General features: G+C 33.6%; 3 protein-coding genes across 5 annotated transcripts; all 3 read left to right on the top strand.

Annotated features, from left to right (window-relative positions):
- Window positions 1-645: 645 nt before the first annotated feature.
- On the top strand, window positions 646-2,525 carry LOC140990029 (bidirectional sugar transporter SWEET1-like). The gene is made up of 6 exons (XM_073459616.1): window positions 646-863; window positions 967-1,003; window positions 1,253-1,348; window positions 1,588-1,867; window positions 1,971-2,090; window positions 2,176-2,525. The coding sequence occupies exons 1-6, from the start codon at window positions 827-829 to the stop codon at window positions 2,359-2,361; spliced, it is 756 nt and encodes a 251-aa protein (XP_073315717.1). The 5' UTR covers window positions 646-826; the 3' UTR covers window positions 2,362-2,525.
- A 3,772-nt stretch (window positions 2,526-6,297) lies between these two features.
- On the top strand, window positions 6,298-13,716 carry LOC140990253 (transcriptional corepressor SEUSS-like). 2 transcript variants are annotated; one of them, XM_073459858.1, is made up of 11 exons: window positions 6,298-6,647; window positions 7,155-7,773; window positions 7,849-8,492; window positions 8,580-8,699; window positions 8,913-8,961; window positions 9,196-9,410; window positions 9,498-9,566; window positions 9,750-9,847; window positions 10,281-10,374; window positions 11,464-11,533; window positions 12,329-13,716. In XM_073459858.1, exons 2-11 carry the CDS (start codon window positions 7,458-7,460, stop codon window positions 13,282-13,284), a joined length of 2,631 nt encoding a protein of 876 aa, XP_073315959.1. In that variant the 5' UTR covers window positions 6,298-6,647; window positions 7,155-7,457; the 3' UTR covers window positions 13,285-13,716. The 2 variants fall into 2 exon arrangements, with proteins under 2 accessions (XP_073315959.1, XP_073315958.1); XM_073459857.1 differs by having other exon boundaries at window positions 7,155-8,492.
- A 5,594-nt stretch (window positions 13,717-19,310) lies between these two features.
- Window positions 19,311-24,401, top strand: LOC140990310 (transcription factor MYB54-like). Of its 2 annotated transcripts, none has more exons than XM_073459929.1 (3): window positions 19,311-19,536; window positions 20,459-20,640; window positions 23,482-24,401. In XM_073459929.1, exons 1-3 carry the CDS (start codon window positions 19,469-19,471, stop codon window positions 24,192-24,194), a joined length of 963 nt encoding a protein of 320 aa, XP_073316030.1. In that variant the 5' UTR covers window positions 19,311-19,468; the 3' UTR covers window positions 24,195-24,401. The 2 variants fall into 2 exon arrangements, with proteins under 2 accessions (XP_073316030.1, XP_073316029.1); XM_073459928.1 differs by having other exon boundaries at window positions 20,432-20,640.
- Window positions 24,402-24,961: the final 560 nt, after the last annotated feature.

Genomic DNA, 24,961 nt, shown 5'->3' with positions numbered 1-24,961 from the left:
AAAAAAACGTGATTCTTCACTGTTTTTGACTTTTTGGTATTTATTAATCTCAAATTTTGTTTCTACTCGATTTACTTAATTAGAATCTCAAAGTTGGTCTCGTTTTGATTATGAATCTGATGATAATATTTTGATAAATAAATATAATTTTTTCTGTATACTTTTAATCTTAGTATTTTCTTCTAATTTAAAGTTATCTTTTATAATTCATTCAAATAAATGAAGAGATAAACATATTATCTAATAAGTATATTTTTGTTCAAATTTTTTAAAGTTTAAAAAGTTCATTTAGAATGTAGGAAAATATGTTTTTACTAAATCAACGAACTTTTTACTGGCCTGCTAACTGATTTTTTCAGCTTCACAAATATAGTCACAAATTCTTACGTACCTAACCACCAGACAGTTTAAATATCTGACAGATTCTTTGATCCCATTCAAGGAAATAAGAAACAAAGAAATAAAAGATAGCAAATGATAATATAAAATTATCCTCCAATATATTATATTTTAAAAAACAATAAAAAATGGTTAGCTGTAATTTTTTAAAAATGAAATTCGCTATGCATGAGGCCATAATTCAAGTTCTTTCACACTTTGTTGCTTTCTAACCCGTTTCGGTCTATATATATGTGTGTATGCCTCTTCACTGATTTTCTCAACCTATGAAGTTCACACACGCACAACACACACAGCGTTCTTGAAACTGGAAGATCGATATCTTCTTTTCAATTCTCCGGTGGGTTTTTGGGGTGTTTCTTGATCAGGGTTTTTCAGTATACACATTTTTTTGTTGAGTTTTGTGTTTCAAGAACACGAGGAAGATATGAAGAATACTCTGCATTTCGTCGTCGGAATATTCGGTGGGTTTTTCCCGATATATACTCCGAAGAATATTTTCTAGTGTTCTAGCGTTTTTATTTTATCTTCTTCTTCTGATTTTATTGTTTGCCGGTCATTTTACAGGGAATGCTTTCGCTCTGTTTCTTTTCTTGGCACCACTGTGAGCTTCCACATCCCCAGAATCAATGTTCTGTTTTTGTGTGTACTTAAGGAGTCACGTCTTTCATGCTTAAAATTATGGATCAAATGTAAATATTTTGTTCTTATGGCTCGCTTTGGCTGGCAGGATTCACTCTGTTGTTATGAGTATCGCTACCTCAAGATTGAAGAATTGTCATTTTTTTAAATCTTTTTATCATCTTATTAAGGTACTTTCGAAAGGTTATAATTATATGATGATCTCTGATAGGATTACCTTCAAAAGGATCATAAAGAAAAGGTCTACTGAGCAGTTCTCTGGAGTTCCCTATGTCATGACCTTACTCAATTGCTTGCTTTCTGCTTGGTGAGCTTCTTGAAATTTTTTCAATCAAGCAAAGGTTTGCAGCTGTTTTTTCACATATAAAGATATTCTCCACCAAACATATTTAATTTTCTAAATATTTTTACTCTTGAATTTCCCATAACTAGAATAACATTCGAGCTGTCTCATTTTCTATTAAATCACATTAGTGAAAAAGAAAGTCGTACAAATTGGTAGAGTATGCAGATGATTGAATATTTTTCATGAATGAACTTATCTAGGTACGGTCTCCCCTTTGTGTCACCTAACAACTTGCTAGTTTCAACAATAAATGGCACCGGTGCTGCCATTGAATTGGTTTACGTGATGATCTTTCTCATATTTGCAATGAAGAAAGAAAAGGGCAAGATCCTGGGATTGCTCACTCTTGTCCTCGCCATTTTTGCAATTGTCGCGTTTGTTTCTCTATTCGCTCTCCATGGCAAAGGCAGAAAGCTTTTCTGCGGAATCGCGGCCACTGTCTTCTCCATCATAATGTACGGTTCACCTTTGACAATCATGGTAAGTTTCCATTTCTTTGTTTTTGTAAAATGGTTGTATTTTCTAATGGTGTCTGAAATTATTTGGTTTCTAACACATTTCGCTTTTTGTTATGTATTTGCAGAGGATGGTGATCAAGACCAAAAGCGTGGAATTCATGCCCTTCTTCTTATCATTGTTTGTGTTCTTGTGTGGTACATCCTGGTTTGTCTTTGGCCTCCTTGGAAAGGATCCCTTTGTTGCTGTAAGTATATGATATTGAATTGCTAAAACTATGAGAGTGCTCACGAATCTGTACACAACTGATCATATTAGTACAATATTTCCAGATTCCGAATGGATTTGGCTGTGGATTAGGTACGGTGCAACTGATACTATACGCCATATACCGCAATAACAAAGGCCAGACCCAGAAAGGTGCTACTAGTGAATCCCTGGAGATGGAGAAAAGCACCTCCAAGCCCCATCAGGAGAAGCCGTTAAACAAACATCCATCACACGACGAACAAGTCTAAGTCTCCGGCCCAGGAAACGAGTGTCGAATTCACAACTTCATATTCATGTTAGCTGATACTGAGCTTGCTCTCTCTGTAGAATTGTTTCTTTTGCCAACTCATGATTGTAATCAGAATGGATTTTGTCGTAATTTCCGAATAACATAGGTTGTCTGTTGGTTTTATGTTCGATCGTTAAAATTTCGTTTCTCAACTTCCAGTTCCAAACCATCCATGGCTCTTATCATTTGGTTCTTGTTTCCAGTCCGTATCTTTTAGCTGAATATTTATATTTCAAGTTTTAAAACATACTAAAATCGTCCCATATATATGTACAGTAACCTAGTTTGAAATACACATACCTTCCCACATGGAGGCATTTCACCACATTAGGTACGCTACCACGACAGCTATATATCCTACAAATACTATCTATGATTAGAACAAAACATTTGGCTCAAAAAAAAAAACAGTTTAAATTTTCACCAGCAATTTCTCATAAAAATTAAGTTTAATTTCACCGTCGGTCTTCGTTCAATCTTGCCGCTCTTCTTCCTGGATCGATCTCGGTTCCTACTTTGATGAGATAATGGTTATTGCCATGCCAGAGATAGAGTTGGGCGGTGGGGGAGCCAGGGATGTGTTTTAAGGGTGTCTTTTGTCACTCTGATTACACATGTAGCCATATTTGGGATATGCTAAAGTTTGGCATTCAAATATGAAAACGACACTACAACTGGTTCCAAAGGTGAACCACATGCATGTCCTATCATTTCTCAAGATCTGCTCAAGCTACGCAATTCCATTCTGACTTGCTTTCTAACACTTTCTTTAACTCGATAATTACACATGCACACACACACATACACATATACATTTCTGTCCCAACTTGGTATGCCTCTGGCATGTGTTGATGAGTTGAATGAAATACATTCCTATCTCTCACATTTATTATCTCAACTCAGCTGTTGCAATATGCTACTCTAGTAATAACAGGAAAAACTATTTAAAAACAAAAAATACAAGGCCAAATATATGTGAAGATTAGAACTTTTAATGAAGATGAATACTAATTAAAATTTAGCAAAATATTATAAAGTTGAACCTTAATTGAGTCAATACTAAGACTACATTAGAATTTTTAGTAAAACAATGAGGCGCCCTATAACAAAAAAAAAAAAAAAACTTGATGCCAGCAAAAATTCAATTTACGCTTCTAAATAATCATGAAATGAACACATATGTATCTAAATCCATCATCTCACATGATAGGTAGAAGGAATGGCAAACAACCCTGTGAATGATATTTTCCTGTCAAAAAAATATGTTGGTTTCCCTAGTACCTGGCCTGATCGAATGCAAGAACATGGTAATCATGATACGTGCTTACACTAATATTGCAATAATAGATCGTTGTAATGAAAGCCCTAAGCCAAACATACGATTTTATCATAAATTGGGGATTTTTTTTATATGTTGAATTGGCTATTGGGGAGGACTTGTTACAATTATCATGTCTCGAACTCGAGAAGTTGTTCCAAAATTAGTACCTTGTTGCTAAATGGGTTATAGACCATGGATAAAATCGGGATTTAATTAGCGTAGAATTATCTGACAATATATATTCTGGTTAATAAAAATAAAATTTGATTTATGAAATGTTTGGAAATTGTAATTTAGTCATATCATTTGTTTTTGACAAATTTTTGGATTTTTCTGGTGCGATTGTGGCATGTTTTATCGTTTTTTATATAACAATTCGTCCGGTTCGGTTTGATAGTTTTTGAATGAGCGATTCAGTCCGTTCGATTGGTTTGGAAAAAGATTCGGTCCGTTCCGTTCTAACCGATTACTCACCCTTAAACCATAAATAATAGAATCTATTAATTATTAATTGATAATTAAAAGTCATTGTTTGATATGATGAATATAATGTAATTACTCTTTAATCATGCTTTTAAATTATTTTTGGTTAGGAGTATGTTTCTTGTGAGATATTCGTTGTGCAAGTCAATTCGGTTCATATTAGAATGGAGAAGTAATATTTTCGACATAAAAATAATATTTTTCATGGATTGGATCAAAAGTTGAGAATGAGACTTTCAAACATAGGAATTTAGGGAAAAAGTCACATTTTACATAGAATGGCAATATTATAGCTTGAAAATAAAATTCAACAGAAAGAACAACTAGGGATTGAAGGTGTAGCTTAACTAGGGTGGACAATGATACAGAGAAACGGACCTCAAATGACATATTATTATGTTTTTAAAAAAATTAATAAATCAGGAATCATCTCGATTTTAAGCACTTTAGAATTAGGGACTGGGTCCAACCCAAACTGTCAACTAAACTCAAGTTGCATATAACGACCGTTATCTATTCTTTGCCTTTCTATTGACGGCGCTTCTCTCCGTCAACGATAACACGTGCTCAGTGCCACGTACGCTCCTACGCTTCTCTGCGATATGTACGTACGTAACAGCTGACAGCTGTTATAATTCTTTTTTTTACATGGTCATTTTCCAAATTCTAAAAAAAATCACTGAAATATTTTTTTTAATCCTTATCTATAATTTAGACTTCAGAAAAAAAAAAGATAAATTGTTCAAGATTTAATCATGTTTGTATATATGGTATATAAGGGTATTTTAGATAAATATAAAATTATATCACGATCTCAAATAGTTAATTATAGGACAACTAAGAGATCATAACACACACGAAGTATGAGTTTCATAAAAAAAGAATAAAGTAGTTTTTTCTTCGAGACTTACTCAATACTAAAACTATGTAGTTAGTTTGACAAGATGAATGAGTTTCAGATAAATCTAAAATTATATCATGACTTCATCTTCTAACTAACGAAATATTTTGAAATTGTATATAGAAGATGTGAAACACATAAAATACATAAAGCCACAATTAAACAATTTCAAACACTATCCAAAACTATAACCAAAATTAATTAATCACAAAATCATAAGATATTTATTATTCAGTCCGATATTACTATAAGTAGTAATCTATTAACGGTATATACATTAAATTTTCGTATAAAGTAATTTTTGTCTAAAATTTGAGAATTATTTTAAAAACAAAAAAGAATACTTTATAAGATATTTTGTAGCTTCAAAACAACAATGATTAAATTTTAATAAGATCGATTTATATGCTTACTCACAATAGGTAGCGGGAAAACACCCAGCAGTCTCTCACGGAGTGTTCGTTTTTAGGTTGACCTCTCGCCTTCTTCTCACAATCTTCTTACTAAAATTCACATCAATGTTTTTTCCTTTTGAAAAAACTAATTTTTCTTGTTCAAAATCAAAACTTAAAAAATAAAAATATTACAAACCCCAAAACACGTACACGCGACAAGTGGTTGGGACACGTTGTAGTATATGCATCTTCTCTTCGTCTTTAAAAGTATAGTTTCAAGTGTACCGCTTCACTATGTTGTGTGTCTTTATATATGTATATCAACGATCTGTCTAAATAATAATATATTGTTTGATATGTAATGTTCAAATTCATAAAAGTAGTTATTTAAAAATTTATGACTTACTTAGGAGAGAAAATTATATATTTTGTTTTTCCAGAAATGAAGGTTTTGTGTGTGTATAATATATAATGACAAAACTTGTGTGAGACGATCTCATGGATCGTATTTTGTGAGACATATCTTTATTTAGGTCATCCATGAAAAAATATTATTTTTTATGTTAAAATTATTATTTTTAATTGTGAATATCGATAAGATTGACCTAATTATATCACTCATATATAATTTGGGTTTTGTGAAGGAAGAAAAATAAATAAAAAAATAATAAAAGAAGAGATTTGACTTCGTTTGAGAGAGAAAGGGAAAAGCAGAGGAAGAATAATGAGGGAAACTAAATCGGATCTAATAGATATTTGGCGTCCGCAATAAAACCCTATACTATTACCTTACACACACCACCAGCAAGCAAGCAAGCAAGCACACATTTTTCTCTCCTCAGACAATAAAAATTATTCTCTGTCTCTCTCTCTCCGGTGTGTTATTGGAAGATTTTGGGGAGACTTTTTTTTGACAGCTATCTATATCTATATTGTATGCATACACTTTAAATTGTATCCATATAATCTATCTATATCTGCATGCTTTTGATTTGGGTGGTTTTTTTTAAGGAAATTAATCTTGTTTCTAATATTCTATTACTTGATGATTTAATGGAGTAAAAAAAGTCCAGCGACACTGTATGATGTTGAAGTTCTGTTTCCTGGATTTAACCGACGGCGGTGTTGGAATCCCACTGTGGTAGGTGTGTGTTCTTTGTTTTTTAATTTTTAATTTTTTTTTGCTTCGAAGTTCTTCTATTCGTGTTTTGTGTTTAGATGTATGAGTGTCTGTATGTAGTTTGCGGTATTGGAGCCCTAGGATATATAAATCGCTGCATTTTAGCTTCCGATAAGATTTAGGTCTCGATTGTGTTCTGTTCATTGCTCATTTTTCGGTCAAGGTTGCTCATTTTTTTGTTTTTTGTTTCTTCGCTTTTAGATTTGTGATGAGTTTTTGTTGAGGATATCGTGTTTTAATTTCCTTTTTAGCTGATTTAGATGTGTCTCTTTTTGTTAAAATTTTTATTTTTCCTATTGTTTATCAGATTCTTGAAGTTGCCTTTTTTGTCAAGATTTGATTTTTCCTCGTTTCTTTTGTTAATTTTCGGAATTCCCTTTTGTCTTCTGCTTTTGTTTTGCCCTGGGAGTATTTGTTATTTCCAGGAGATGAAGATGAGGCATCTGACTTCTTCGTTTTTTGGCTTGTGAAGGGATTAATTGCACAGTGGCTGAAAGATTGTTACTTGGGTAGAAAAAAAGGCAAATTGACAATGTTCAAAGACAAAGCTGGCATCTTTAATTTCAGAGTTTCTATGTTTCAATTTACGTCATGCTAAACAGACAATTATATCCTATGGATGAGAGTTATCCCTTTGTTTTTGTTCACAATAAACATTTCAGAATCAATCCACATTCACATTTTCAGGAAGGTTTCTTAGGTTAAATTTATTAAGGCAGTGTTATCTTAGTTGTTCGGTAGTGTTGTAAATTAAAGTGTGTTGCTTTAGCAAAAAATGCAGCCACAAGGGCCTCCGACACCGCTTGCTGGAGCTCAGCAGGTTTCTCCTGCATTATTGAGATCAAATTCTGGGTTTATGGGTGGACAGGGTGGTGGAATTTCCTCACAGAATGCATTTCCTTCTTTGGTATCACCTCGAAATCAAATTAATAACATGAGCATGCTTGGGAATGTTCCCAACATTCCATCGTTGCTACACCAGCCATTTGGGAATGGTGTTCCAAGCTCTGGGCACTCTGGTCCTGGAAGCTCCCAGCGGGGGATCATTGATGGTGGGACAGAGTCTGACCCACTGACTAATGTTGGAAATGGTATGGAATTTAATCCACGGTCATCATCTTATTTGTCTTCATCTATTGCCACCAATTCAAATTTTTCTGGTCAAGTTCAAGGGCGACAACAATTTTCCAGCCCTTCTGGCAGCCAGATGTTAACGGACCAGCAACAAGCTCAACAACCTGATCCTCAGAGTTTTCAACAAAATTCACAGTCGATGCAACAGTTTTCGGTTCCCAACAATCCCCAACAACAGTCACAATCCCAGCAACAGCAATTTCAAGCGATGAGATCTGGATTAGCTGGTATTGGGTCTGTGAAGCTGGAGCCACAAATGACTAGTGAGGAACCACCACCACCACATCTGCAAGCTTTGCGGAATCTTGGTACCGTTAAGTTGGAACCCCAGCAATTACAAAGTATGAGGAGTTTAGGTCCTGTCAAAATGGAACCCCAGCATTCGGAGACGTCTATGTTTTTACAACAGCAGCAACAGCAACAGCTCCTTTTGTCCAGGCAGTCCTCTCAGGCTGCTGCAGCGGCGCAGATTTTGCAACAACAGAGGCTTATGCAAATCCAACATCAGCAACAACAACAGCTCTTAAAATCTATGCCCCAACAAAGATCTCCCATGCAATCTCAGTTTCCATCACAGAGTATACCTTTTAGGTCTCCTGTTAAATCAGTGTACGAGCCAGGAATGTGTGCCCGTAGGCTGACGCATTACATGTATCAGCAACAGCATAGACCTGATGTAAGACATTGTTATTTTGTTAGATATTCATTTCAATTATTCGACAGCTGAAGAAATTGTTTTGTTTGGCACACATTCCTTGTGTAGGACAACAATATCGAGTTTTGGAGAAAATTTGTTGCCGAATATTTTGCACCTAATGCTAAGAAAAAATGGTGTGTCTCGATGTATGGAAATGGCCGACAAACTACCGGAGTTTTTCCTCAGGTTAGTTGGGCAGTGGAGAAATAAATTTAACTTCTTCTAGGGTTTTTTGACTCATTTATGCCATTATTAGTTCAGATACTTGATTTCTTGTCCATCTAAAATTTTAGAACCCGGAAGGTACGGATCGTCTTTCAGATGTATTATAAAACTTTCTTGTTCAACTGGTACCGTTTTGAACTGGCATATTATGATGACATGTTATCATACATGCAGGATGTTTGGCAGTGTGAAATTTGCAACCGCAGGCCTGGCCGTGGATTTGGTTTGTTTCCTTCTGCATATTGCTATATGTCAATGTGACTTGTGTGGTTCATTTGTCTGCCTGACTCGTCACCTTTTTGTAGCTTTGTTATAACCGATTTGGCATGATCTTGTTTTGTTTTTAAATCAAAATTCGACCCTTTCCCCAAAAAAAACAAAAGGACGAAGTCGAGGAAGCTCATAAAAGTAGAAGTAAAAATTACTTCACAATGTAACAGTATTTTTATGTTGTCAGAGGCCACCGCCGAGGTTCTTCCCAGGCTCTTCAAAATTAAATATGAAAGTGGCATTGTAGAAGAATTGTTGTATGTTGATATGCCTCGAGAGTATCAGAATTCCTCAGGGCAAATTGTTCTCGACTATGCAAAAGCCATACAAGAGAGTGTCTTTGAGCAACTCCGCGTTGTTCGTGATGGCCAGCTTCGAGTTGTGTTCTCTCCTGACCTCAAGGTTACACCAAGGACTAGCAGTTTCTCCTTGTTGCTTTAAATTTATAGAGCTCCTACTTTATCAATCATCTGTTTTCCATTTAATCAGATATGCTCCTGGGAATTTTGTGCTCGACGTCATGAAGAGCTTATACCTAGAAGACTGCTGATACCTCAGGTTTTAATTATTTTGAGACCTAATTTCATTTCTGTTACTGTTGTACACCTACTTTTCTTTAGTAATAGTTTATTCAAGGCTTGCATTTTGCAAATTCTTTGGTTGGCTGGAGCAGAATTAGCATGCGTAATCATTAGCTCCGTGATCTGGTTATTTATCTCACTTTCTTGCGGTAAACTGCAGGTCAGCCAACTTGGCAATGCTGCACAAAAATACCAAGCTGCTACTCAGAATGCATCATCTAACATGTCTGTTTCCGAACTGCAAAATAACTGCAACATGTGAGTTTTAATTATTTGCTTTAATAAAGATCTTGAAAGGCATACACATTTTATGTCATTGTTGATCTGGTTAACTTTTCCTTTTTTGCCCTTGAAAGTCAATACCTAGTTACACGTCAGTTAAGTACGTATTTGTAATGTTTCAAGGTTGAAAAATTAGTTTTCAACACCAAAATGTCGAGAGACAAATGAAGCTCAATTTTCCTTCCCCAGCTAAATTCTTAAATATTGGTTGACATTTGCAGAACATCCTTTTTTTATTTGACACGGTTTAAGCAGTTTCTGTGCGTGTTCGTGCAACTGAAATACTAGAAGTAGGTTGAAGAACTTATTCTTTTTTTGAGAATGTATCTCAAAATTTTTCTTATTGACTTGAGGCAGGGGTTTTGGGATGATTTTTTACTTCCATTGACATAACCAGTGGTTTTCTCAGGTTTGTTGCTTCAGCTCGTCAGCTGGCCAAAGCCTTGGAAGTGCCGTTAGTAAATGATTTGGGATATACAAAGAGATATGTCAGGTGCCTGCAGGTGACGTCGCTTTCTCTTCTATTACCGAATTCTTTCTTTAGCAAAACATTGATGAGTTCTGTGACCAGCCATAATAGGCACAAATGTTGAACTAGTACCTTAAAGAATATCCATCTTCTGAACTGAGAAGTTTCTAATGTTCATGATTCACTCCACTCTTTGGGAAACAATGTCTTTTGATACTGTAATGGTAAGGCAGTTAAAACTGTCTTTCGTTCTGTTAACCTAGACATGTCTAGGTATAGCTAGCAACAGCTGTATTCTTGCGTATGGTGTTCATACTCTCTGCTAGTCGCACAGGACCTGACCGAAGAATGCAGAAAAAGATCGATGAATTATCTAGTATTTTGTCATGATCTCATTAAACTATTAGAAATCGGTGTTTCATGCATGGCATACATTTGTATGAAATGGGTGCCATTCTTTTTGACTTGGACATAAACAAATTTTGAATTATTATGGCACGGGTTGTTAAATAATTAGCTTCATGTTATCAACTCTGCTGAAGTTTTAAAGTGAAAAAATTATACTTAATCTGTATGTACCATACTCAATACAATCCAACCCTTTTTGAGTTTCCACCCAAACCATAAACATGATCGAGGCTATACCCAAAATTGATATTGGTATTTAATATTGACATTCAATAGGCTAAATTTTTTGGCAAATGTTATTAGATACAAAATATAAATTATTAGACACAAAATATAAATTCGAGTCTGGTTGGATTAAGTTTTATGAAAATCAATTACCTGTTGAATATACATCTTCATATAAAGCTCAGTAGGAGTCTTCAAAATCAGTATGAAAATAACCTCCTTGTTATTCTGATGTTTAGGCGAAGGAATATAAACATGTCTCTCATGCACGGCAATATCTAAGATTCCTAATATACTTTCTCTAGCTGGGATTGCAGTCGAATATTTTGCACTGTTTACTTGTTAGTACTTGTTGATTATTATTGTTTTTTTTTTGTCTGCAGTCATTGCTGTATGATTATGGTTCTTCAACAGTATGAAAGATTTCTTATTATTTGTTTGAATCCGTGGATGATTATTTGCTTTATTGCTACTGTTAACATTGTTGCAGATATCGGAGGTAGTGAATAGCATGAAAGATCTAATTGATTATAGTCGTGAAACTGGCACCGGTCCCATGGGTAGGCTTTGTTACTCTTTTTGGATTATGTACTTCCGTTTTGTTTAATGATCATGGGACTAAATACTAATAGACTAAAGCTGGATGGATGGACATGAATGCTTTTAAAACTCTCTCATGATTGTAAATTGGAAAAATGAAATTCTAGGACCATGGTAATATGGTGTTTTCCATTTCATCTTCAACATTGACTACCTATATATTTGAGTAAAAAGCATTTGTAGCAAGCCATGTTGGCTACTATGATAGCAGAAGTATGTGATTTGCAGTGTTTATTCTTCTGCTGTGAGGTACTCCTCTTTGGCTATGATTCTTAAATTGATTTTGGTTGCATGCATTTTCTATCTACAGTTTTTAATAACATTACTGCAGTAAATTTGTTAGTTTTTTCGTAAATTATTACTTGTTGAAAACACATCTTTTAATTTTAAGAGTGATAATTGAAAATTATGTCACTCGGTTCCTGATGTGACGATTTCTATTTCAAAATAATGAACTTCAGAAATGTGTGTTTTTTTTTAAAAAAGTTAAAACTTTAGAAATGTTTCATGTCGGGTCTATAGTTGCTGTTTGGAAGGTCAACTCTGTGAATGTACATCAGTCTTATTAGATGGATGATGCTGTCCATTCTTCCTGACCAATTCTTAGCACTCATTTTAATTTACCCCAATTCTACGACTCCTCTTAACAGTTAATCTTGTCGAAGGATTTATTACTGTGCTAGTTGTTTCATATGACCCTAGCGTATGGGGAAGATTGTTTTATGTTTATGGCCAATGGGGTTTTTTGTTTTCAGATAGCTTGGCCAAGTTTCCTCGAAGAACAAACCCTTCAACGGGGTTTCAAGGTCAATCTCAACAACCTGAAGGTCAGCTACTGCAGCAGCTACAAAGACCGGGTCAAAACTCGAACAATGATAATGCTGTCCAGGCTGCATCTATGCAGCTTGCTTCTAATGGCATGCCAAATATGAATAACACAAACTCTGTGCCTGCAACTTCAACTACCGGTACCAGTGTGGCACTTCTCCATCAAAACTCAATTAACTCTCGACAGCAAAACTCTTCCAGTGCAAATGGCCCTTATGGAGGTAGTGGTGTTCAGATACCATCTCCGGGAGCTTCGAGCTCCATGCCACAAACTCAGCCTCCTTCATCCTCCTTCCAATCCCACACACCATCTTCATCTAATAATGCACGCTCAACTCCACATGGTAGTTTATTGGGAGCTCCGGTTAGCTCCTCGGTGAGTTCCCCAAATGTTTCTATGCAGCAGCCTGCTCTTTCTGGTGACACAGATGCAAATGACTCACAAAGCTCCGTCCAGAAAATTATACATGACATGTTGATGTCTTCACAGCTTAGTGGGGGTGGTATGATGGGCATGGGGACCATGGGCGGTAATGTCAAAAATGTAAATGGAATGTTGCCAAGCAATAATACCAGTATAAACGGCAACCATATTCTCCTAGGAAATGGATTGGCCAACGGTAATCCAAATATTGGCAGTTCTGGTTTTGGAATTAGCGGCAACAGGCTTGGACAATCACCAGTGGTGAATGGGATTCGAGCTCCAGCAGGGAACAACTCTCTGTCTATCAATGGTAGAGTAAGCTTGGCAATGGCACGTGATCTGAGCACAAATCAGCAGCAGCAGCAGCAGCAGCAGGATGTGGGTAATCAACTGCTTGGTGGTCTTGGAGCTGTCAATAACTTTAGTAACCTTCAATTTGATTGGAAAGGATCTCCTTGATATGATGTGTTCTTATGGCGCTGGCCTTTAAGTAGTAGCTGTTTGTGCAGCATAGGAAATCTAGAAAAATTTCATCCAGTTGACAAGATGGAGATGGTCGACAAAAAAATGATAAATGAGTAGTCAGTCGCTTCACTTCCTCGTTGTCCTTGTTTTAGAGAGGAATATGTAATACTTCTAACTCGAATTCCCCCTCGTCGTGAGCCTATGAACAGCAGGAACGACTTGGTCAATGAATGCACAAGGTTTGTACAATCGCCCTTCAACCAAGTTTCACCCTGGGCTAAAGAGCACCTTGTCTCAAGTTTCCCTGATATGTGTATATATATTACATGGATTGCTTTTAAGCTTAAGTTTATTGTGTTCTTTTAAACGGTCGAAGTTGATTCACGCATTTGAATTTCATTCGTGGAGCATGGAATCTTTGGTAATCAGTTACTGGAATTACTCTCAGATTTGCCACATTGAAATGGATTTCTTGTGCATGTTGCTCGATCGCATTTTTTTCCCAGTTTTTGACCTCTGAGAACAAACCCCTTATCCAAGAACTCTGGATTATCTGAAATCATCAAACCACAGCTCATTCCTGTACTTTTTTTTAGAGTGGACGAGAATTTTCGGCCGCCATATCTTTGTAAAATTGGTTTTGCGTTCGTTGCCCTCGTGTTGGAAGCAAGCGGCATTGAGTTTTGTGACAGACAACATTGGAAATACTCAAATACTCTCTCCGTTTGGTAAATTTAGGTTGGTTTGTCTTTTTATTCAAAGAAAGTTTTCTTAAAAAAGTTTTTGGAAAGGTGATTTAAAATGAGGGCTTATTGGTAAAAAAAAAAAAACAGTTGAAATAATATTAAACATTGGAAAGTTGATTATATATTTGATCTTTATATTTGGGATGAAAGTGGTATGAAATGTTAAATTAAATAGAAGTAAAAGCTGAATTGAAAAAATATAGCCACCGAAAAGTAAGTTTTATTCAACATTTTACACGATTGTTCCAATGAAAATTTTCGAAGTAGCTTTCCTTCGTAAAATCCCATGGAGATTACTGCTCTCATCAAACTATTATTCTCGAGCATTTGAGGAACAAAACTTGCAATTGCACTTTGACAGTCGATGACAGGTCTGATGCATTGCTGATACAATCCATGAATGTGCGAGTAATATTTATTATTACAATCATTCTTCGCAATTCGGAAAAAACCCAAAACTTGTTGATAATTACTGTCGCACCCCGCGTGAATCTGCTTCAGATGCTCATCTTTTTCAGCCGCCCTTGATTTTTGTATGAAGATTTCATTGTCATTTGCGAGCATCACTGATTTGTCAACCGTTATTCCGATTAGTATTTTAAGATCAGTGGACGGTGTGGTCTGATTGTTCCTCAAGATTTGGATGCAATTTCCGTAGTCCGATGTTTGATAACATATTTGATTGATCAATGTATACGTATCACCCGAGGAAGGGGAGAAATAGGAGTGTCAATTCAGGTTGGTTGTTGAGTCGGGTTGAGCAATAGTACCATTCAAAAATTGCCCAACCCGAACATATCCAACCAGAAAACTCTCAACCCAAACCCGAACCCGAATCGACCGATCAACCTGATTTTGAAATTTTTTAAAGAAAATTAAATAAAATTCAAAAAAAAAAAAATTAATTTAAACACATAATAACAAAATCTCCCTCATATATATAATTTAAATTTGAAAGTCTAATCGTAGAAAAATAAAGTATATTTACTAAATCAAATAAACAATTGTTTAAAAAATAAAAAATATTTAAAATAAATATTAAATTATGAAAATTTATGTTTAAATATATAATAAATATTTTTTCAGACATACAATATATAAAAATATATGCAATATTTATTAAATATAATTTTAAAAAAATTTAAATTTTCGGGTCAATCCGAGTCCAACCCAACTCAATCCAACTCGGTTATTTTTTTTTCGGGTCATCTATCGGGTCCAACCCGATCTGACCCTAACCAAAAAACCCCAAATCCAAACTTGATTTTTTTTCGGGTTGAACTATGTCGAGTTGATGAATCGTGTGTGATTTTGACATCCCTAAGGAGAGAAGAGAAAAGAAGAATAAAACGAATGGAATTAGATGGAAATGAAAAGACACGTTCATTGTAAATTTCTTTTTTCAACTGTAAATATGAAATGCAATGTGTAATTTTGGAGATGGGTTTTTAATTTTTATGCGCATACATTACATATGATTTTTAATGGGTTGGTGAATTAACAATAAAACTATATGTTATAAAAAAAGAAGAAGCAATTTAATGTTTTGATTGTGTGATTTGATTCTTGAATTTTGTATTATGGCATTTAAGAATTAAGCATGCCTTTTAACTCATTCCTACGTAGGAGATGATGCTCAACTTTTTTGACGTAAAAATCTGAGTAATGTGTACGCCTCAAATTCGAGGATTGTCTCCACTGTATCAAGACGAATCTTTCTAATATGCTAATGTACTCACTCACACGTACCCTATGATACTTCTCAGGGGTCATCTATCCTAGAATTGAGAATTGCCTCAAGTCAAGCACGTTTAACTTTGAAGTTCTTATGCGATGAGCTCCCGAAAAGAAGACGCACATTTTTTATATGAGTAGTGAATGTCAAATCTTTTAAGGACTACTCATTTGCACAGTCTCATACCCGAACAGTTTTGGAATTCATATCATTCCGGTGTGAGATCGTTTCATTCATACTCACTTCGATTAGAATCCTGTCAGGAGCCGCTCATTGTCCGTGCAACCTATGTACAAAAATGATTAATATAATATACAACAATGTTGTTCCCTTAAATATGATATAATATAGAAATGGTTAATTTCTTGGTAGCTTAATAATTAATATAATTCACATTTTATTCTCACGTGCTGTCGGGAATTTCTTGTTTTGAGATCGATATATAATGGAGTGAAAACACGTGAGAATATCTTGCAAGAAATTTAACAATTAGGGCCGCGAAATATTTTATCAGTTTTTCATATTTATTTTCTAATTAATTAATAATGTAATTTTCTAAAGTTAAGCTAAAATATAGATCGAGCCCATTCATTCGCAAGAAATAGCTCACCTGTCGCAATCTTTAGTTTCACATACTTTACCGTAATTGAGAATTAGAGGTTTTGAGTTGCAAGTGAAAAGGAGAAACAAAATATATATTTCTCAGAAATGATGATAGATACAAATTAAAAATATTGTACTCGATAATTTAAACAGATTAATTATTAAATTTAGTGCAAGGATATATTAATAAATTGGGTAGGGTTGGTATTAACAATTTTTCAGCAAGAAATGTCTAACCCACAGATAAGTCGCATACAATTCTTACGGGATACTTCATTTCGGACTTTTTAAAATTTTTATATATGCGATAGTTGTGACTGCTGAAGAATCGTGTTCTACGCTAATAAAACAATTAAATCTTGTTGATCCTAGAAATTATAAGTTTCAATTCCTATGTACGATTTCAAGAAGTGGTACGGTAAATATTATGGATCGGTGGTGGATGAGTAAGTCTTTAGAATGAAAATTGGAGAAATTCCTCCTTTTTACGTTTTTATTAATTGGGTTATGTTGTGAGACAATTCACGAGATAATTTTCAATTTTAGTCATTTTGTTCACTTGATTGATGATATGCCATTGACCAAAATTCTGACGGACGGACGATGCACCTTCAGCATTCTAGTGAAAAAAGACTATGATCGAAAAAATTAGAGATTAGTGGACAATTTTTTATAATAATAATAAACACACACATGCATGAGCAGCTACACTAAAGCACATGCTCGATCGCCTTCGTCTAGATCACATAAATAGGATACGTACTATCATTTCAGTTGATTGAAGATATTAACGATCATCATATGAAAAATTATTATCGAATCCCTTCGTATTGACGGGAAAAAAATAGAAGCAAGCAAGGGATGCATGGATAGATAGTATTAATCAAAGTTTGATTGTCGAGGATTTATCAGTGTCGGTTGCTGTGTTGCTGTACAAGGTTTTCTTGTAAAGGTGAAATGTATAAATTTTTTAAGGTATATTATTGTTTTCATTACAACGACATGCACTTCCATGAAATGCATTTATATTCTTATTTTGGTTGGTAACTTAATTGAAAGCTATTCCAAACCTTTCCATCTTCTTCCTAAATAGAAGCATGACTAATATCTCTGGGGAATCCCTTAAATAAAAAATTTAAAATTTGAACGTTTTCGGATCGACGATTATATTTTTTAGATGCATATAAAAGTAATGCAAGCTACATGAGAACGAGGCCAAGCTAAGGGAAATGAATTTGATCCTTGTTTAATTTACCATTGGCTATAGAAGTTCATGAACACTAGTTCTTTTCTAGGCTATCACTCTACGTACGTATAGCTTGGAGGTTCGAAATTAGCTAGATATATAGATTTGTAGTTACCAACTGAAAATATTAATGAGAAAATTAAGGGCATGGATGTAACCCGACTTTTTATATCATTTTAAAACTTAATTATTTCTTCAAAATTATAAGTTATATTCTTACAAAAAAATATTTTAGGATTTTTTAATAGAAAAATTAAGATAACGCAATCTTATCTTTTAAGATTACAAAATGAGTTTTGTTCCAAATTAATTATCGATCCCGCTACATATAACATTTTATCCCTTTTAATTACACTTTCTTCATGATTTGTCCTTCATCATCTAATTTTCCAACTCATTTGTTGTTAATTAATTTTCCCTTACAATCGATTTTTCGTTTTCTTTCTCCGACGACTGATAATTGATATATCTCATGAACATCTTAAACGCTTAAATATAAATTAAAATAAATATAAGAATAAATAATCTATTTAACCATTTTATTACTAAAAAAAATACTTTTAGCATTTTTAGAATAAATTTAACCATAATTAATTTATGTTCCATATTTGTTATAAACACGTACGTTTAACCCTTTTCCCAGTGTGTCGTAAAAGAGAGTTATATCCTTCTTTTTTTTTTTTGTACATAAAATAATTATACTATGTAGCAGTCATACTTAGTTGTAAAATTAGACAATTTTAAGAAGTAAAACTCAGTGTGAGGAGAACATTGTTAACTTGATTAGGCAATGTCCATAATATAAAGACATTTCACCACACATTAATTAAGAATTTGACACCGATTTTGCAACCACCCTATATGCACTGTTTTATGCTTGACTATTTGTGACGTTAATATATAAACTACATCTTATGCATAAACAACAATATAAGAGCTAGGCATGCCATCAATTTCGTGGGTTATTGAATAATCATTCAGTTAAGAAATCAACTTTTTTCAATTTGTTTTTTTCCTTTGCCATCTACATCTGCCGATTCTACACAAGAGAACTACTAACTAACATAGTAGTACTACTAATTTTCAAGTACCGTACCAACACTTTCTCGAGCGAGCCATGTAGTGTGATCTACCTAACTAGCATAGTTTGGAGGCTATTGTGTCAGACCGAGGGTTTACCTATATAGTACTGCATACCGTAAGCTAGCGGCTGTTGGTTTTGACGTCACAAAAAATACTACTAATTTCGCAAATATTTGCATGGTTCTTGAATTAAATTTGTTAATTTTATGAGCCACAAGATATGAGAAATTCTCCCAAATTAGTAAATAAATTAAAACTTTTGAATCACTCGAACATTTTCACCGATGGAAGAAGTTAAGATTATGTAATCATCCATCCCAAGGTAAAGAAATTACTATTTACAACCACGAAAAGATGTTAAACATGCTAAACTAATTATGTGCAAAATGTTAACTAATTGCATTAAATAATATTTAGTCCTTTTATCTCCTTTTTTTTTTATAAAAAAAATCAAATCCCCCATTAATTAAATATAAAGGATTAAGGCTAATATGTCTTTTTTTTTTTTTTTTTTTAAAGTAAAGAGACATTGCATTCAATAATGTTATACTTTTCGTGCATATGTATATATGGAGAGATCACCAACCTTAACAACGATTTAAAAATCTCAAGGCTTGTAATCAATTTCTCATCACTTTCTCGATGTTGAGTTCTTAAGATTTAAAAGCCTTACAATTATATATCAAGAAAATTGGCTTATATATCATCTGTGAAGATCAAATTAAGCGTCTAATCTTCGATTTGCTGCAGTCTCCTAGATCTCTGATGTTCATGCTATTTTTCTTTATATTTTTCCTTCTTATATCTTTCCCTTGCGATTTTTCGAATTCGAGGTAAATACTTGTTTTTTCATTTGATTTTCAATTTCTTTTTCGTAATTTTGATTTCTTCTGCCCTTTGTCAATACATAATTGTGATTTCATGTCTTATGTAAATGGAATTCACAATGTTCTCAAAATCTTATTTTAACATCAACCAGCTATATAGGTTAGTTGAACGTATGCACTTTTAATTCCCAAATTTCTTTTTGATCTGCGATCATGCGCAAAATTTTAATCCAATTAGATGGTTTTTATTTATCAGATAAAAAAATTCCAATAATAACATTGGTTCTTAAATTTCCTAAGCTTCGTTTTTATTAATTTTTAAATATTATTGTAGCTATAAAATAAATGGAAAAATTATAAAGTTGGACGTGTAAGTTTGTCTATATAAATAGATGACCTTTAGTTCTCTAAATGGCCAAAATTTAGTTTTTGAGCAGTAAACTGGTATTTTTTTTACATTTACAAAAAAACAATTGTTTCATTTCTCAGAAATTTTTAAATTAAAAGCTATATATTTTGAAAACAAAATTTGAATGGACAAATATTACCAAAATAATTAGAGTAAAAAATCTCTCCTCTAATATTTTGGATAACATATCACAAAGAATTAATGAATGATCTAGATTAATATTTTAACTTCCCTAAAAAATAAAGATGAATTTTTTAAAACAAAGTAACAATTTTTTAACCAATGACGTGCCATCAGTGAAAGAAAGAGTCTTTCAACATGGAGAAAAGTCCATTTTGCGGTGCAAAAATAATCAAGCAAACAAGTTACTGTTCAAGTATATATCCACACGTCTAAATGAAACTCAACCAATCCATTTTGCGTTTTCATTACTGCTTACTTTCCCTACTCGTGATCTCTCAATATATGAACTTGTTGCACCCGTTTTTTCAGTAAATCTTGGAGAATTTTCTGTAATAGATTGACATTTAAGAATATATCTATGGATGAAACTTGTGGTGGTTCGAGTGATGATACAAGGAATACTACTTGTCATCGGGGGCACTGGAGACCTGCTGAAGATGATAAACTTCGGCAACTTGTTTTTCAATATGGTCCCCAAAACTGGAATTCCATTGCTGAAAAGCTTCAAGGAAGATCAGGTATATATACATCAATTAAGTGTTTATTTCATGTTGTTTAGCTAGGGTATAATCCCTTTTTTAGAGATCCTGTGTTAGGTCATTATTGAGCTACTAAATAAAAACTACGATTAATTCTAGACAGTAATTAATTTGAATTATGAATGAAGGTGAGGAGTTGGGATTAGGGTGGCTAGCTAGCTTTCTTCATGAGAACTTTTGAAATACAAGTTTATTCAACCATGTGTTTTAATTTTCAATTTTTTGTTTAATAATCGCATCGTGTATTTAAAAATTTTGTGACCCTTGACAAGTATTACGAGAGGCCATTCGGCATCAAGAATCATAAAACTAGATTGAGCTCATGTATAAATATATGTATGTACATATCTTTGATGTGATGTATCTTATAGAAAATTATATATGTGAGCAAATAATGAAAAATGAGACACAAGACTTTGTCTTTATGCCTCAAGATGTATATTCAAACCTTCTTTGAGTAGTCAATGAAGGTTAACATTTATCTGCCACCACCAACAGAAGCTAAGGAACTCGAGGACCCCGTAGATTAAAGTGGATGTAATCTAACGTGCCATTTGTCCGATGTCTGATGTGTTAAACTTCACTCGAGACTGTTTTTCAAATAAACAGTATTCACAGAAGTCTAATTTTCTAGTATTCTGGCCACAAAATAGTCTTTGCTTACTTAGTTCTGCCAGACATTCTTCACTGATATGCCCCAGACGCATATGTCATAATTTGGTGACATCATAATCAACTATTGATGAAACAACAGTAGATCCAATAACAGTGCTTCTTTCTAGTATATAGATTCCACTAGTTTTCTTGCTTTCTAGTATATAGATTCCACTAGTTTTCTTGCCTTTCATAATAATTAGGACACCTCTTGAAACTTTTATGTCTCCATCTTCTCATTTGAAGGTATATCAATTATGGTCTAGCATACCCAAGTATATCAGGTTCTTCTTCAACTCTGGAACATGTCTGACATTTGTTAAAGTTTTCATGATTCCATCGAACATTTTGATCCTTATTGTGCCTTTACCAATAATTTTACATGCTTTGTTGTCATCTAAAAGAACATTGCCCTCATCCAAGGATTGATAGGTTGCAAACCAATCCTTACGAGGACATATGTAATATGAGCAGCCTGAATCAAGGATCCATTCATCGCTTGAATCATGTTCAGAAACTGTAAGAACATCTGCATTGTCATTTGCTACGCTGTATTTCTAGAATCATATGTCTTCTCTTTTCCAATGCCTTTGTGCTCTGGACAATCCCTTCTAAAATGCCCTTCTTTTTTACATTGATACCACTTGAATGTTCTAGGTGTGAATTTAGATTTAGACCTAGACTTGCTCTTTCCACGATCTTGATTTATTGTTTCCATTCTGCTTCTTGCAAACAAACTTTCTATTGAGCCATCATTTTTATTTTTCGATATTTTTTTCTTCAACTCATTTGAATTTAAAGCAGCTTTAACATCTTCCATAGTAAGAGTTTCACGTCTGTACATCATAATATCGATGAAATTATCATAGGAGTTCGGTAAATAGCATAGCATAATAATGGCTTGGTCTTCGTCCTCGATTTTAACATCTATACTTTTTAGATCAAGTATAATTTGTTAAAATCATCGAGATATTCTTTGATGAACTTCCCCCATGCATTTGAAGAGTGTATAATCTGTTTTTCAAATACAGTCGATTGGTGAACTAATTCGTCATACACAAACTCTTTATTTTCGACCATAATTTTGTTGTTGTATCTTCTTTGGCTACTTCTTGTAGAACCTCACCAGTCAAGCACAACCATATTATATTATGTGCTTTATCCATAATCTCATCCTTCTCAACTGCGTACAGAGATTCCGGCAACTTCTCTCTACCTTTCAAGCCTTTTCGCTAAACCTTGATGACCAGTAGAGCTTTTATTTTTACCCACCATAAGGTAAAGTCATTTGTTTCGTTAATTTTTTCCACCTCGAAATTTGTACTTGCCATAATTCCAGCAACATCTTAGACAAGTTCAATACCAACCCTACTTTAGGCAATATTCTGAAGAATATATTTTCTGATATGGAAGATCAACCAGATCTTAAATCTCAAAGCATACTTTAAAATTCAAGATAAAATTACAACCAAAGCTCCGATACCAATTTGTTGAACTTTGATGTGATGTATCTTATATACAATCATACATGTGAGAAAATTATGAAAAATGAGACACATGAAATTTATATGGTTCGGAAATTGGCCTACGTCAATGGGAAAGAGAGCAACAAATTTATTCTATTGAGAAATTTTACAAGAGAACTTTCACTCACTCAATATTTTTTCTATCTCAACTTTATATAAAGAAACTCTCAATTTTTCTCAAAAAGCTCTTTCAATTGTTTTTTTATGTTTATCACTTTGAGATACTCTTCAAGGCCAATGATGAAATCTATTTATAAACAAATTTGATATGAAACATATGACTCAAAATCTTCTACATCCTTCAACTATTAACCACCATATTTATTAGCCAACTATCGACTATCATTATTATGTCAATTAACAATCACCATTATTAATTATGTCAATTAATAAATAAATATAAAAAAAAACACACACACACACACATATATACATATACATATATATAAAATCATTATTAACACATCAGAAACCTGTTTGTTATATATTATTTCTACAATATAATCCAAATTTATTAACTAGTAATTAATTTTCTCGACCCCGAAAAATTTTGCATCTGTATCAATATATTCATATATATACACTTGTTTCGAGAATTTATGATACATACATATTGATCAATTACATGTATGATATGCAGGGAAGAGTTGCAGATTAAGATGGTTTAATCAGCTCGATCCAAGAATAAACAGAAGGCCGTTTTCAGAAGAAGAAGAAGAAAGATTGCTAGCAGCTCACAAATTTCATGGCAATAAATGGGCACTTATATCCAGGCTTTTCCCAGGTAGAACTGATAATGCAGTGAAGAATCATTGGCACGTGATCATGGCTAGAAAGCAAAGAGAAAATTCCAAGTTTTTTCACAAGAAAAATAGATTTCAAGATCTTAATCCTCCAATAAATTACACCATGCCGTCCACTAACTATGCTTTCCCACCGAAGAATTCAGGAATCCAAGAGGGTTCTGGCAAGAGAATCTGCTTCGAGAATGGTGGAATTTCCGAACTACACGGCCGATCATCCTCCAGTTTGCCCCTTTTGTGGCCTACTAATTATAAATCATATCCTTATTATAACTCTCTTGGCTCATTGGCAAGAAAAGGCCAATTTTTTACTTCTACGTCAAATAGTTCAAATCACGAGAACAATTTCTTGATATTTGGTGCATATGGGGATTTAGCAGTATTTAATGCCTTTAACAATAATAGGGCTCTCTCACATATAGGAGAAAATTCTGGTCATCTACATAAATCGAGACCGAATACGAAGCATCAGGTTGATGAGATATCCGTCCAAAAGAAGAATGTTCCCTTCATAGATTTTCTAGGTGTGGGTGGATCTCTTCTTGACTAGCAACATTATGTAGTTTCTTTCTCCAAGTTAAACATATATACAGCATTATCATGTTGATAGAGGAAGATCATGGAATTGATATCCGAAAAAAGGGTTTGTTATGTACGTGGCAGTACTGTATCTTAATTTTTGTGAAATACAAAATATTTTGTAGCATCTATGATTTGATTTAGATTATATAATTTTCAGTTTTCCATTTATTACAGGCTGCAATATTCCTTTGTAATATTTAGCTGGGAAAATAGTCAAAAGTCGTCCGATAAGTTGACTTATTTTGGATTTCAGTCTACTAATTCATCAAAGTTGCATCTTAATGATAGTCTTGGCTTTATATTATTATTGTTAGTAGTAGTAGTCCTACCTACTTCGCTAGAATATTGATATGATACCGAAATATGTTGATATGTCTGATATAATCATGTCATGTCAATGTAGCCAGAAAAAATATGACTAAAAAAATAAAATTACTAGACTAACTTGTCAAATTATATGATATGATCTTAGTAGTGTCATATCTTAATTATTAATCTTCAATTCATGGGTATTAACTGAGACTATGTAAAATATAAATTGTGTGTTGATATTTACCATGAATTTGTTACAAGTTGCTTCAAGAATTGGTTTTCATTGTAATTAAATAATCTGTCGATAGAGTGTATATCTGAAAGAGATATTGCAACATTGCATGATAAATGAAATTAGATCATATGATGTGTTTTGCCCTATGTTTCGTTTAATCACCAATAAGCCAACCCTAGACCTTTTGA

Source organism: Primulina huaijiensis, chromosome 12 (genome assembly GCF_012295235.1).
Source record: "Primulina huaijiensis isolate GDHJ02 chromosome 12, ASM1229523v2, whole genome shotgun sequence".
NCBI lineage: Eukaryota > Viridiplantae > Streptophyta > Magnoliopsida > Lamiales > Gesneriaceae > Primulina > Primulina huaijiensis.
The sequence above is the reverse complement of the archived record's forward strand: the minus strand, read 5'-3'. Positions and strand labels throughout refer to the sequence as shown.